Source organism: Cetorhinus maximus, chromosome 30 (genome assembly GCF_964194155.1).
Source record: "Cetorhinus maximus chromosome 30, sCetMax3.hap1.1, whole genome shotgun sequence".
In the NCBI taxonomy this organism is placed as follows: Eukaryota; Metazoa; Chordata; class Chondrichthyes; order Lamniformes; family Cetorhinidae; genus Cetorhinus; species Cetorhinus maximus.
Window position 1 is genome coordinate 11,009,104 of NC_135908.1, and position 15,170 is coordinate 11,024,273.

Here is a 15,170-nt window from a genome sequence, read left to right on the forward strand (position 1 = left end):
TTTGCTGCTCTTATTTTTTTCACTTCCCCTCTGAACTTTCTATATTCAGCCAGGTTCTCACATATTATCAATCTGACATTCGAACAAGGAGCAGGAGTAGACCATTCATCCCCTTGGGCCTGCTCCGCCATTTAATAAGGTCATGGCTGATTTGTTAGTAGCCTGAAATCTGCATCCCTCTACCGCCGATACCCTATCACCCCCACATTCTTACTGCTGCTTCATTTTACTATCCATCTCTTTCCTCCTCCAGGGAACATTGGCTTTGTTTTATCTCTCCCTGTCTTGGAAATGTATTTCAACTGTGCCCAAACTACCCCTCTTTAAAGGCAGCTCATTGTTCAATTACAGTTCTGCCTGCCAAACTTTCTTCCAATTTACTTGTGCCAAATTCATTCTCACTCCATTGAAATTGGCCCACACCCAATTATTTTTACTGATCTTCAAACATTCCAGCTGAGGATGGGTGCTCAGGAATTAAATCAATGAGATGTATGTTAGCTGATTTGAGACACTGACATGGACACTGTAATGTGATTCCTTTGAAGGCTCACTTAAAAAAGAAACAAAAATAGTTCCAAACATCCAAGAGAATCCATTCTTTATACAAATGCCGCTTCTGGCTCTTACCTCACAGGAATGGCTTTAGGTATTGCGTGGATGTTATTTGCCTGATATTTAGGTCTGTGGTCAGTCGGCTTGGGGAATGTGTCTGTACCACTGTCGAAGTCTGGAGGCTGGGGAGAGCTGTGTGCTTTTGGCAGTGGCTCCGGCTTGGGTTGTATCTGAGGTTCACTAGGCAGGAGGTTGTGATCAAATTTTGGGCTCTCAAACTTGCGTTCAAAAGGCCGTGCGGCACTTGTGTATGGCTTTGGGGCGAAGCGATTGTATGCTGTGGCTGCCTGCTTCTGGGGCTGCTCCATTCCATTGACAGGGGCTCTTTCAGGAACTGGGAAACTTTTATGGGGATAAAAATTTGAATGAACTGTTTCATCTCGAGCAGTGGGCCTGAAAGCTTGAGGTTTGCTTTGAGGAGGAAGTTCCGGCTTTGACTGTAGAATGCTGGGTATATCCCGTGGCACTGAGCTCACTGAAAAGAAGGGGAAAAGAAGCACAGTAAGGATTTAGTTAACTTCTCAGTTCGTAAAGAATCATAGAATGATACAGCACAGGAGGAAGCCATTCAGTCTATCGTGCCTGTGCCAGCATGTCTGGAAAGTGCCAACTCTCTCTCTCTTCCCCCCTCCCCAGGGTAGAGTCAGGCAAGTGCTGACTCTCTCTCTAGGGTACAGGACCAGCCTTTCAAGCAGATCATGGATGTGCCAGTTTCTCACATGTGGACCTGAACAGTAATTGTCCACAAACTATTCAACCATCAGTTCATCATAGCCCAGTCTGAACCTAACTCCACCTTAGGTCCATATGCAGTCCCTTTCTGCTGGAGCCAACTGTAGCCTAATTGATATCATCAAACTCAGCAGGAAGAACACCATTGCCCTTCAATATGCTTTTAAGCATCGGAAAGTTTCTATTTACTATTGATAAAATACATTTCAAAGCATGGTTAACATTCAAATTAGGTGCAGATACAATTGTCTTACACAGAAAATCTGATAATAAGAAAAAATGAATTTGAAGAGCAGGTCTGTAAACAGTTTGAACTTGCTCCTCCTGCTTGTGTCTATTACTGATGGCAGGAACAACAAAGGACAATATTTAACACCACCTAAACTGGATTTAAAATAAATTTCTTTAGAAAAAAGCAGAGTTCAAAGCTTCCACTTGAAACATGAAACTAACTTTGAGGTTTACTAATTTGTGTATCACATCTACGGAGGGAGCAGAACCTGAATTTTGGTAGATGTGAACCCCATGTAATTATCTGATCTCAGTGCAGTCTAGGAGGTTACACCTATGAGAGAAAGCATAAAACAGGTGGAGTGTTGGCCATACTTTTCCTCTGCATTTCTTAGTTGCTGGTCATACAACATTGACAGGGCTTCAGTGGGAAAAGCACGCACATAATTTAATCAGGGCGCTAAGCAAGGATTTTGCATTCAAAACAATCTCGGATCAGAGCCTGAGATTGCCACAAATAGTCCCGTTACATTAAAAGGGGCAAGGGGAAGTACACAATAGAATTCTATCGTGGCTCAGAGGGTCATGCAGCCCCAATCCAGGAATTGGGTCCATAATCCAGGATAATGCTCCAGCACAATAACAAGGGAGTGCTGCACTGCTGGAGGTGCTAACTTTCTGAAAGACATTAAACTGAGGCTCTACCTGCCCCTTCAAAAATCCGAAAGCATTCAAAGTTCCTAGTGTCCTGGGCCAATATTTATTCACCAAAACAGAATAAATGGTCATTTATGCCAATGCCCATTATATATGAGACATTTTTTTTTTCTATACTGTTGCATTTAAAAAACAAATCCTTTCCTACAATACAGAAACAGAAGACTAACTAGATGGTTTGAACATAATTGATCTCCATTTTAATTTTGGGTGCGCTGAATTCTGCAGATGTGTGCCATGTTTCAAAGGTTATAAGCAGATTCATTCAACATCAGATAGGCAATTATTTCCTAAATTGGTATCTTAAATCAAAGAAAAAGTACACTCAATGCACTTGGGAGAGAAACAGCATTACCTTCAGTCGGAGAAAGCTTGGGATGCACTGGTAGGGACACCGAAGAGTTCAAACTGGGTTGAAGAGGTGGCCCATAACGTGACTGAAGGCTGGACAGTTGGGATGTAGAGTCATATTTCTTCTCAGTGATGGTAGGTTTGACCGCATGATCAAAATTTGCTGGTGTGCTCCTGTAAACAATATTATCATTCTTAACAAAGTACATTTCTACATTGACTTGCTTTGACTTAATCTTTCAGTCTTCCCTAGACTCAGGGGAGGTGCCAGAGGACTGGAGAATTGCAAACATTACATCCTTGTTTAAATAAGGTTGAAAAGGATAAGCCCAACAATTACAGACCAGTCAGTTTGACAGCAGTGGCGGGAAAGCTTCTAGAAACAATTATTCAGGATAGAATTAATAGTCACATGGAAAAATGTGGCTTGATTAAGAAGAAACAGCATGGATTTCTTAAAGGTAAATCATGTTTAACTAACTTGTTGGAATTTTTTTGAAGAGGTAACAGCGAGGATTGATGAGGGTAATGCTGTTGATGTGGTGTACATGGACTTCCAAAGGGCATTCAATACAGTGCCGCACAACAGGCCTGAGAAAAATTACAGCTCATGGAATAAAAAGGACATGGATACAAAATTGGCTGAGTATTGGAAACAGCGAGTAATGGTTAATGGAGATTTTTTGGGCTGGAGAAGGTTTGCAGTGAAATTCCCCAGGGGTGGGTAATAGGACCCTTGCTTTTCCTGACATATTAATGATCTAGATCTTGGTGTGCAGGGGACAATTTCAAAGTTTGTGGATGATACAAAACTCTGAAGCATTGTAAACTGTGAGGAGGACAGTGTAGAACTTCAAAAGGACAAACAAGTTGGTGGAATGAGCAGATAGGTGGCAGATGAACTTCAATGTAGAGAAGTGTGAGGTGATTCCATGTTCTTCCTACTAAAAAGACACACAATATAAAATAAGGGGTACAACTCTAAAGGGTGTGCAGGAGCAGAGGGACCTGGATGTATATGTGTTTAAATCATTAAAAGTGGCAGGACAGGTGGAGAGAGCAGTTAATAAAGGATACAATATCCTAGGCTTTATTAATCGGGGCATAGAATACAAGAGCAAGGAGGTTATGCTGAACTTGTATAGGACACTAGTTAGACCTCAGGTGGAGTACTGTGTACAGTTCTGGGCGCCGCTCTTTAGGAAGGATGTGAACATATTGGAAAGAGTGCAGAAGATGTTTACAAAAATGGTTCCAGGGATGAGAAACTTCAGTTACGAAGACAGATTGGAGAAGTTGGGACTGTACTCCTTGGAGTGGAGAGGCTAAGGGGAGATTTGATAAAGGTGTTCAAAATCACGCGGGAGCTGTACAGAGTAGATAGGGAGAAGCTGTTCCCGCTTGTAAAAGGATCAAGAATGAGGGGGCACAAATTTCAAGTGATTTGCAAAAGAAACAAATGCGATGTGAGAAAACACTTTCACAGAGTGAGTGGTTCGGGTCTGGAATGCACTGCCTGGAAATGTGGTGGAGGCAGGTTCAATCAAGGCATTCGAGAGGGCATTAGATGATTATTTGAATAATAACAATGTGCAGGGTTGCGGGGAAAAGGCAGGAGAATGGCACTGAGTCGTAATGCTCATTTGGTGAACAGATGTAGACACGATGGGCTGAATGGCCGCCTTCTGCACCGTAACAATTCTGTGATTTGTAACTACAAGCAGAAATAATAATATGGGTGTTAACATCACAAACATGCTATTTCTCAAATCCAGCAACATGGTGCAGTTCACCCAATCTGCAATTGAAGGTTGCTGCAAAAATCTGTGGCTAACAAAGGAAGTTAAAGATTGTATAAGGTTAAAAGAAAAGGTCTATAAAGTTGCCAGAAATAGTAGCAAGCTTGAGGTTTGGGAGGATTTCAGGATACAGCAAAGGAGGACCAAGAAACTGAAAGGGAGAATGGAATATGAATGTAAACTAGCAAAAAACACAACAAAGGACCATAAAAGCTTCTATAGGTACATTAAAAGGAAATGTTCGGCGAAGTCAAATGTGGAGCCATCGTAGGCAGAGTCAGGACTATTTAGAATGGGGAATAGAGAAATGGCAGCTAATAGGGAATTGCTAAATGATGACTTTGTGTCTGTCTTCACTGAGGAAGATACAAGAAATCTCCCAGAATTAGAGATCTAAGGGACTAGGGAGAATGAGGAATTGAAGGAAAGTATTATTAAGAAGGTTGTATTGGAGAAATTGATGGGACTGAAGGTTGATAAGACCCCGGGACCTGATATTCTACATCCCATTGGTGATCATCTTCCAAAATTCTATGGATTCTGGAACAGCTCCTGCAGATTGGAAGGTAGCAAATGTCACTCCACTGTTTAAGAAGGGAGGGAGACAGAAAACAGGGAACTATAGATCTGTTAGCCTGACATCAGTATTGGGAAAATGCTAGAATTTATTATATAGGATGTGATAAATGAATAGTTGGATAATAACGATCTGAGTGAGCATAGTCAACATGGATTAATGAATGGGAAAGCACGTTTGGCGAAACTGGGAGATTTTTGATGATGTTACAAACAGAATTGATAAAGGGGAGTTGGTGGATGTAGTTTACTTGGATTTTCAGAAGGCTTTTCATACCCAAGTCCCCTACAGGAGGTTGGTTAGCAAAAAATTAAAGCACATGGGTCAGGAGGTAATATACTGGCATGGATTAAGGATTGGCTAACAGGCAGAAAACAGAGTAGGAATAAAAAGGTCATTCTCATGATGACAGGCTGTGACTAGTGGGGTACCACAAGGATCAGTATTTGGGCCCCAGCTGCTCACAATATACATCAATGATTTGGATGTGGGGACAAAATATAATATTTTCAAGTTCACGGATGACCCAAAGGTATGTGGGAATGTGTGTTGAGAGGAAGATGTAAAGTGGCTTCAAGGGGATTTGGACAGACTTAGTCAGTGGGCAGGAACATAGCAGATGGAATATAATGTGGAAAAAGGTGAGGTTATCCACTTTGGTAGGAGGAACAGATGTGCAGAGTATCTCTTAACTGCAAGCAATGAGGAAGGCTAATGGTATGTTAGCCTTTATCGGAAGAGGATGAGAGTACAGGAGTAGTGAAGTCTTGCTTCAATTGTATAGAACCTTGGTTAGACCACACCTGGAGTAGTGTGTGTAGTTTTGGCCCCCTTGCCTTAGGAAGGACATTACTGCCATAGAGGGAGTGCAACAAAAGTTCACCAGACTTGTCCCTGGATGGCGGGACTGTCGTATGAAGAGAGATTGGAGAAACTGGGCTTGTCTTCTCTAGAGTTTCAAAGAATGAGAGGTGATCTCATTGAAACCTACAAAATACTTAAAGGAATAGACAGGGTAGATGCAGGTAAGATATTTCCCCTGGTTGAGGAGTCTAGAACTAGGGGACAAAATTTTAAAATAAGGGGGAAGTCACTTAGGACTGAGATGAGGAGAATTTTTTTTACCCAGAGAATTGCGAATCTTTGGAATTCTCCATCCCAGAGGGCTGTGGAAACTCACTGAGTATGTTTAAAGTAGAAATTGACAGATTTCTAAATACCAATGATGTAAAGGGATATGGGGGACAGTGTGAGGAAAAAGGCACTGAAGTGGATGATCAGCTATAATCGTACTGAATGGCAGAGCACTCGAAGGGTTGAATGGCCTACTCCTGTTCCTATACTACTTACTTAACAATGGGACACTTGAGACAAGTATAAGAACTGATCAGGAACAATGTGAAGTTTATAATTTCCCAATACAATGTGAGCCTATATCTTGCCTAATGAGATTTGACTTCACATTAGTGAGAATATCACAGCATATTTGAAGTTCAAGAAAGAGAAATGATGCAATCTTTTATTTCTTAAAGTGCAATGTTGTGAATCAACCATACTTAACCAGTCTTTTGGCAAATTGAGCTCATTTTGAAACAGACTTAATTGTTAACTTATACAACACAGGATTAACAACCTTCAAAGTTTCATTGAGTTTCAATGCTGCTAATTTGGATTTTTGTCTTTTACCCATCCAAATGCAAACAGGGCTGCCAGAAGTTCAATTCACACAAATCAAGCTCTCAGGGGTGGCCATGAACCTTACAGTATCAGGTTTCTCCTCACACTTTCACAATTAGCGTGCAAGCCAAGAACTGCGTACATGGCATGAGGTCTACATAGTTCAAATAAAAATCAAGAAATAAAGATACCCGCAGTTCTGATCGTCAAACTGTGGCACTGCACATCATTAGAAGTTACCTGGCCCACACTGCTTGAAAATCAGCAGCAGCACTCAAAAGAAAATTGTTAATTAAAAAGCGCAGCAGACCAAGGTGCTCAGGTAAAAGAATATTTCTGTCATTTGATCAATGAAAAAGCATCTGGGGCAGGATTCGTGAGTGAGAGGTCCCCTTCATCTTTATTCTCTACTGACTGACTGTGGTTTAATTTGTGATTACCTTCTCATCAGCCAGAGCTTGCCTGCTTTAACTACTGATACAATTAGATACAATTCCTTCATAGCTGTGTTTAATTATGAACCTTGGTTACAGCTTTAGTCTTGCCTTAATACATCAAATATTTCTGATCTGCGGCATCCTGGATAATTCCAATGACAAAGTAGGCAAAAAAATCTTATTGACCTACTCAAAATATCTGCTAAATTGTGCACAACAGTATTCTGGGCTGAAACAAAAACAGAAAATGCTGGAAAAACTCAGCAGGTCTAGCAGCATGCGTGGAGAGAAAAACAGAGTTAACGTTTCGAGTCTGTATGACCCTTCTTCAGGTCATACAGACTCGAAATATTAACTGTTTCTCTCTCCACAGATGCTGCTAGGCCTAAGTTTTTCTAGCATTTCCTGTTTTTGTTTCAGGTTTCCAGCATCTGCAGTATTTTGCTTTTACCTTAATCTGGGCTGCTCCATCCTTGGGCAATCTCCCTATGAGCATGGACTTCACTATAAACCCCCTCCCCCACAATACAGAATCCACCATGGACCCACTCCCCAGAGCACAATCCACTGTCAGCTCCTACCCTAGAGCACAAAATCCAATGTAAAAAAAAACTCCTCATCACAGTTGTCAATCAGCATGTTGGAACTAATGTATGTGTGAATAAAATCTATATTACAGCTCTTAACTGAAAGGCATTTAATGTAAGTGGTCAGTTCAATTCTTCTGGAAAAATCTATCTGACCTTTTCTCTGTGGGCCGAGAAAAAGCTTCTTTCAAACTGCCACGGCATTATTTTTAATCCAAGTCCAGACAAATTAACAATTGTCAATAAGTTGTATTGATTATTTTGAATTGGTAGAACACAGGTTAAGAGAAAGGGGAGCCAGGGATCCCTCCCCACTCCCTCCACTGTGCCCAGTTCCCAGCTTTATCCCACCACTCTCACACCCTCTACAGCACCCACCATCTCCCCCCGCCCCCTCCACCCCCACTGTAGCATCCGGTTTCCCCCACAAGCTCCCTGCCTCACGCTTTGCAGCTCCAGGCTCTCCCCTCCCCACTTTCTGCAGCACTTGATTCCTTCCTTCCTTTGGAAGGTGACAGATCAATGTCCTTGAATGCAGGTAAGAGGGTTTCGGGAATACCATCACATGCTGCTTGAGTCTCCAGTACAGCAGCCAGTATAGCAGCAAGTTGAGTTTTCAGCAAAGAAAGAGGTTTCTTTCTGCCTTACCATGCAGCCCCAATTTTGTTGAACAAATAGCCAACTCCCAGCTGTCACCGCAATATTTACATGCAGCATATTTGTCAGCCCAAATTTGATAGCTCCTAAATTCTCCTTTCAAAAGATCCAAGGTCACGATTTCCATACATTTTCTGTATAGTGGAGTATAGGGACAGCTCAGGCTGTTAGGCAACTAAGGAATTTTCATGCCTACTGGACATCTTAGAACAAAGGACACTGCAGAGGACAGAACTAACCCAGCAATGATGCTTACGTGACTAAAATTTTTAAAAAACTTAAAATTAACTTCACACAACAACGCAAAATGCAGGTTCAGTAAATTTGTTCCTGGGATGAGAGGGTTGTCCTATGATGAAACGCTGAGTAAGTTGGGCCTATATTTTCTGAAGTTGAGAATGAAAGATGATCTCATTGAAACATGCAAGATTCTGAAGGGGCTTGACAGGGTGGACAGAGATTATTTTCCCTGGCTGGGGAATCTAGAACATAATGGCACAGCCTCAGGATAAAGGATCAATCATTTAGAACTGAGCTGAGGAGAAATTTCTTCACTTGGGTTGTGAACCTTTGGAATTCTCTACCCCAGAGGGTTGTGGATGCTCCATTGTTACGTATATTCAAGAATGAGATTGATAGAGTTTTAATTTCTTGGGGAATTAAGGAGTCTGGGGATTGGGATAGGAAATTGAAATTGAAGTAAAAGATCAGTTATGATCATATTGAATGGCGGAGCAGGCTTCAGGGGCCAAATGATCTACTCCTATTTCTTATGTTCGAATATTCTTATGGATGTTTCCTGAGTGAGATCATTGGTGGGGTGCTAGATAAGAGGCAATTTTGTTCAATGGGCTATCTCTGTTAAAAGCTGAGGCTACCCAAAACTCATTTCACGTTGGACCCAAGCAGCCAGCCAGCAGTGAGAAATTGCATTACTGCATTGCCCGAGTCTTTTGCATTCCCCAAGAAATCAAAAAACAAATTTACTGAACCTATGCTACACTTCCTCCAAGGCAAGTATATTTTTCCTTATGTACAGATACCAAAACTGCTTACATTACTCCAGGTTGCTATCAGCAAAGCCCTGTACAAGTATCGCAGGATTTCCTATTCTTGTACTCCAATCCCCTTGCAATAAAAACCAACGTACCATGTGCATGTCAAATTGCTTCCTGTACACGCATGGCAGCTTTGTATTCCTTGTACGAGTACACCCATGTTCCTCTGAACATCAACATTTAAAAACTTCTTGCCTTTTAAAAATATTATTTTCTATTCTTACTATCAAAGTGAATAACCTCACACTTCTCCACATTATACCTCATCTGCCATCTTGTTGTCTGCTCACTTAACCTGCTTATATTTCTTTGCAGCTTTTTTGTGTCCTCTTCATGGTTATATTGCCACCTAACTTTATATTGTCAGCAAACTTAGACAGAGAGATCAAGAGTAATGTATCCAAGTCGTTAATATAGATTGTAAATAGCTGAGGCCCAAACACTTACAGCCTGTCAACTTAAAAATGCACTGCTAATCTACTCTCTGCTTTCTTGTCCATTAACCAATCTTCCATCCATACGAATTTAAGACATCCAACTCCATTAGCCCTTACCTTGAGTATTAGCCTTTTGTGTGGCACCTTATCACATAGCCCCAGATGACCAGAGGCTGACTCTCATTAGAGAGACACGACTGGTGGTGAGTTTAACCTGAGTGTCACCACACCTCAGGCGAGGGGCAAGGTTGAGAAGGCAGGGATGACCTTCATTGGTGACCTCAGCCGATACGGGAATTGAACCCATGCTGCTGTTGTCACTCTGCATCACAAACCAGCCGTCCAGCCAACTGAGCTAACCAACCCCCGAAACCCAAGTATTCTACAAGTACTGCTTCCCCTTGATCTACCCCATTTGTTATAGCCTCAAAAAAACTCAATAAATTTTTCAGACCATGACTAGCATATATACCTAAGAACAAGCTACTGAAAGGGCAGTGTATTCTGCAACCAAATGGCTTTGAGCACTTCATCAGTTTTATTCACAAGGTTGCAATCACGAATGAGATAAATTCTATTCTTGGAAGGAATGATTGATTCTCCCTTTATGCCACTGTGATACACTGATTTTTTTTTTTTAAATGGTTGCATCAGATTTATTTGAAAGGACTTGGATATTTCCTAAGCTTTTCTGATGGTCAGTGGGTTCAGAAGCGGCAGGAAATCTAGTCCGATTTTGGGACTGGGCTGAGATAGTAGCTCTCAGCTGGGGCACATGAAGGAGCAGACACCTCTTGCAGAGCTGCAATACTAAGTATTAAAGGTTGAATCAGTGCCAAAAGGCTCCTAACCACTGAGAAAAAAAACACATCTCTCCGGTCAGTTGCAATTTAATATATTTACAGTGAGTCACTACACAGTCAATTAGACAAGCACAGATGAACAGAGGTAGCGCTGGAATAGAAGTGGGTAGGAAGGCAACCACTCTGCACCATTGAATAAGCTGCACAGAATTGAGCAAGTAATCTTACCCTCATGAGGGGTAGTCTGTGACTGCATCAAATAAAAGAAATCCAATAGAATCTTGCAACAACTTGAACCTCTGCTCGTCAAGCCAGCACTTACCTGGGGAGGTATCCAGTGTAGTTGGACTGAAGTACAGGTTCTGATGATTTGGCAGATTCAGGGAAGCTGCTGGCAGGAAGCTGGGTTACTGGCTTCTGCTCCAAGGTTCTGCGGCCAAAATAAGACAGCTGCTTCCTATAATCTTCTTCATCTTCATCTGCGCTATAGTGATTTATTCGTGGAGCTTCTTCTAGAAGTTTTACCTGAGGTTCAGGGCCTCTGCAGGTCAAGAAATTCAATTACTAAATGAAAACATAACGGTACAATCGCACTGAATGTTTATTGTTAAGAAAAAATCTTTTTGCATTTATATGTATTTTGTTCTGCATTAAATTTCATCTGCAACTTACTTGTCCGTCCATTCCACAAACCTGTCTAAAGAAGTTCTACACTATCCTCCTCACAGTTCACAATACGAATAAGTTTTGTATTGTCCGCAAATTTTGAACTTATGCTCAATACGCCAATGTCTAGGTCATCAATTTACATCAGGAAGAGCAGGGGTCCTAACTCCTACCCCGGGGAACTCCACTATAAACCTTCTTTTAGTCCAAAAAACATCTGTTAATTATTCCCTGTTTCCTGTAACTCGGCCAGTTTCTACTGTCCCTTTTATTTCATGAGTTCTAGCTTTTCTCACAAGTCTGATATGCGGTACTTTATCAAACGCCTTTTGGAAGTCCATATACACCACGTCAACAGCAGGACCCTCATCGACCCTTGCTGTCACCTCATCAAAATACTCCAGCAAGTCAGTTAAACATGATTTGCCCTTAACAAATACATGCTGGCTTTTCTTAATTAACCTGCATTTTCCCAACTGGCTATTAATTTTGTCCCGAGTTATCATTTCTAAAAGCTTCTCCACTAAGGTTAAACTGACTGGCCTGCAGTTGCTGGGCTTATCTTAACATTCTTTTTTGAAGAAGGGTGTAACATTTGCAATTCTCAAGTCCTCTGACACCACCCCGAGTTGAAGGAAGATTGGGAAATTTTGGCTAATTATGGCCTCCACAATTTCCACTCTCACTCAATTCCCCCAGTCTCCTTGGATGCATTTCATCTAGTTCTGGTGCCACTTCAACTTTTAAGTAGCGACAGCCTATCCAATACTTCCTCCTTATCAATTTTAAACTCTTCAAGTGTTTGAATTACCTCCTCTTTCACCCTGACCTGCAAAACAGCATCTTCCTTGGTAAACACAAATGTAAAGTATTAATTTACTAGCTCAGCCATCCCCCCTGCCTCCCTTTGTAAATCCCCTTTTTGGTCCCAAACAGGTCTCTTTCCTTTTACCAGCCTTTTCATATTTATATGCCTACAAAAGACTTTGGAATTTCCTTTTCCTTGCCAGTCCCTTTTCATACTCTCATAGAGTCATAGAGTTATACAGCACAGAAACAGGCCCTTCGGCCCATCGTGTCCATGCTGGCCAACAAGCACTGATCTATTCTAATCCCATTTTCCAGCACTTGGCCCATAGCCCTGTATGCTATGGCGTTTCAAGTGCTCATCTAAATACTTCTCTTTCCTTCTCTTATTTACTTTTTCAATTCTCTCTGAACCATCTATCTTCAGCCTGGTTCTTGGCTGTATTATCCACCTGACATTCATCATAAACACACTTTTTCTTTTTCATCTTAATTCCTATTGTTTGCCCTATTTTTCCACTTCATGGTAATATACTCTGACTGAGTGCAAGCTATCATTTCTTCAGAATTTAGATGAAGCCCATTGTTCAGTTACAGTTTTGCCTAACCTTTGATTCCAATTTATCTGGGTCAGATTCATTCTTACCCAATTGCAGTTGGCTTTTCCCTCAGTTAATTATTCTTACTCTGGATTTTTCCTTGTTCACTTCCATAGTCAACCTAAACGTATATAATGATCACTGTCCCCGAAATTCTTTCATGGGATGTGCGCATCACTGGCAGGGCCAGCATTTGTTGCACACTCCCAATTGCCCTAGAGAGTAGTTAAGAGTCAAGCCACATTGCTGTGGGCCTGGAGTCACATGTAGGCCAGACCACATATGGATGGCAGATTTCCTTGCCTAAAGGCCATTAGTGAACCAGATGGGTTTTTACAACAATCGATGATAGTTTCACAGTCACCACTACAAAGGCTAACTTTCAATTCCAGAATTTTGTTTTTTTAATTAATTGAATTTAAATTCCACCTGCTGCTGTGGTGGAATTTGTATCCATGTCTCCAGAGGATTATCCTGGATCTCTGGATTACTAATACAGTGACATTACCACTACACTACCATCTCTTGACACATGTTTCCCTATTGACACTTAATCCACTTGGCTTACCTCCCAAGAACCAGGTCTGACAGTGCCTCTCTTTTGCTTGGACTGGAAACATATTGCTACAGAAAATCTTCCTGAACACAGTCCAGGAACTCTTGCCCCTCTCTGCCCTTCACACGACTACCATCCCAGTCTATATTCGAATAATTAAAATGCCCCATTATAACTACTCTATAATTCTTGTACCTCTCTGTAATTTCCTTGCAAATTTGTATATCTATATCTTTCCCGCTAGTGGCCCAAAGACCACATCAAGCAATGTAAGTTCATCTTTTTTTTTGTTCCTTAGTTCTAGCCATATAATTATCCCTGGTAGCCTGGCCAATATTTATCCTTCAATCGAGATCACAAAATAAAATCTGGCTGCTGTTTGTGGGATCTTGTTGTGTGCAAAATGGCTGTTGCATTTAGTAAGTTATAACAACAGCTACACCTCAAAAAGCACTTCACTAGCTGTAAATATAAATTTAAATATACAAATGTAAGTCTCTCAAGTCTTTCTTTACTTTCATTAAGGTGTAACATGGTAACTTCACCAGACAGAGGTCAAATATAACAGCTGCACCTGTATAAATGTGAAGGCTTCTCCTGCTCTGGTGTTGGCTGAATGATTGGCTTCGAAGCAGCAACCGGAACTAACACAGGCTTAGGAGCTACTTCAGGGGGCTGAAATAAGAAAACAGATCATTTGGCATTGAGCATCTTTAGAATCAAATTCTACATGTTTGAAACTGGGCCCAAAGTTACAGCTAATGATCTGTAAAATTGCCCCAAAAAAATTTCAAATGACAGATATTAACCAAGACAATCAATACTTTAACATCAATACTTTAACAAAACAATCAATACTTTATACAGCTGTTACAGAAGGTACCAATTATTAACTATTCCACAAAGAAATGGAGAATTTTAGCTACGAGGAAAGGTTGAATAGGCTGGCATTGTTTTCTTTGGAACAGAAGAGATTAACTGAGGTGTATAAAGTTGTGAGGGGTCTAAATAGAATGGATGGAAGAGTCCTTTTGCAGAGAGATCAATAACTGGGGGCACAGATTTAAAGTAATTGGTGGAAGGGTTGGAGGAGAGTTGAGAAGGAATTTTGTCACCCAGAGGGTGGCGGGGATCTGGAACTGCCTGAAAGAGTCGTAGGGAAACTCTTATCACATTTCAAAAACACTTGTACGTGCACTGGAGGTGCTGTAACCTCCAGGCCAAGAGCTGAAAGGTAGGATTAGACTGGATAGCTCATTTCCTATCAACACAGACATGATGGACCAAAGGGTCACATTCTGTGCCATAAATCTTTGTTTCTAAATGCCACAGTAATGAATCTTGCCCAGACAACTGCAGTAATTATGTGATTTTACTGCGAAAATTACCATTTAATTGAATGAAAGAATGAAATAAGGGTCATGATCACTCCTAATGAATATTTACATGGAAGTCAATACATTTAACAGCAGTACTGCTGGAATATTGCAGAAATAGACAGGTTTTCAATCAGGATGTGTACTGAATAAAATTGTTTGGCTGTCACTATTTGTGAACTCTGATTAAATTTATTTTAAAATGTTTCAATTAACAGATTTGCAAATATGAAATTTAACAAACGCAGGCAAAGTTGGAAATACCCAGCTGTGTCAGTTTTTAAATGTTATCAGGAAAGGTTGGACAAACTGGGCTTGTTTCCACTGGAGTTTAGAAGAGTGAGGGGTAATGTTATTGTTGGGAGCCCAGCACAGCAGTGCAAAAGATAAGGCTGAAGCATTCGCAACAATCTTTAGCCAGAAGTGTCAAGTGGATGATCCATCTTGGCCTCCTCCAGAGGTCCCCAGCATCACAGATGCCAGTCTTC

The 15,170-nt window shown here is 41.1% G+C and overlaps 1 protein-coding gene across 5 annotated transcripts in view; it reads right to left on the reverse strand.

The window, feature by feature from the left end:
* The window catches only part of tjp1a (tight junction protein 1a), a 159,151-nt gene that overhangs the window by 12,729 nt on the left and 131,252 nt on the right, over positions 1-15,170 (reverse strand). For all 5 annotated transcript variants that reach the window (XM_078532434.1, XM_078532433.1, XM_078532432.1 and 2 more), the window contains 4 exons: positions 13,881-13,981; positions 11,001-11,219; positions 2,651-2,820; positions 631-1,090 (listed from right to left, as the gene is read on the reverse strand). In XM_078532434.1, coding sequence (XP_078388560.1) covers positions 631-1,090; positions 2,651-2,820; positions 11,001-11,219; positions 13,881-13,981 — 950 coding nt within the window. The remainder of the gene's footprint in view (positions 1-630; positions 1,091-2,650; positions 2,821-11,000; positions 11,220-13,880; positions 13,982-15,170) is intronic.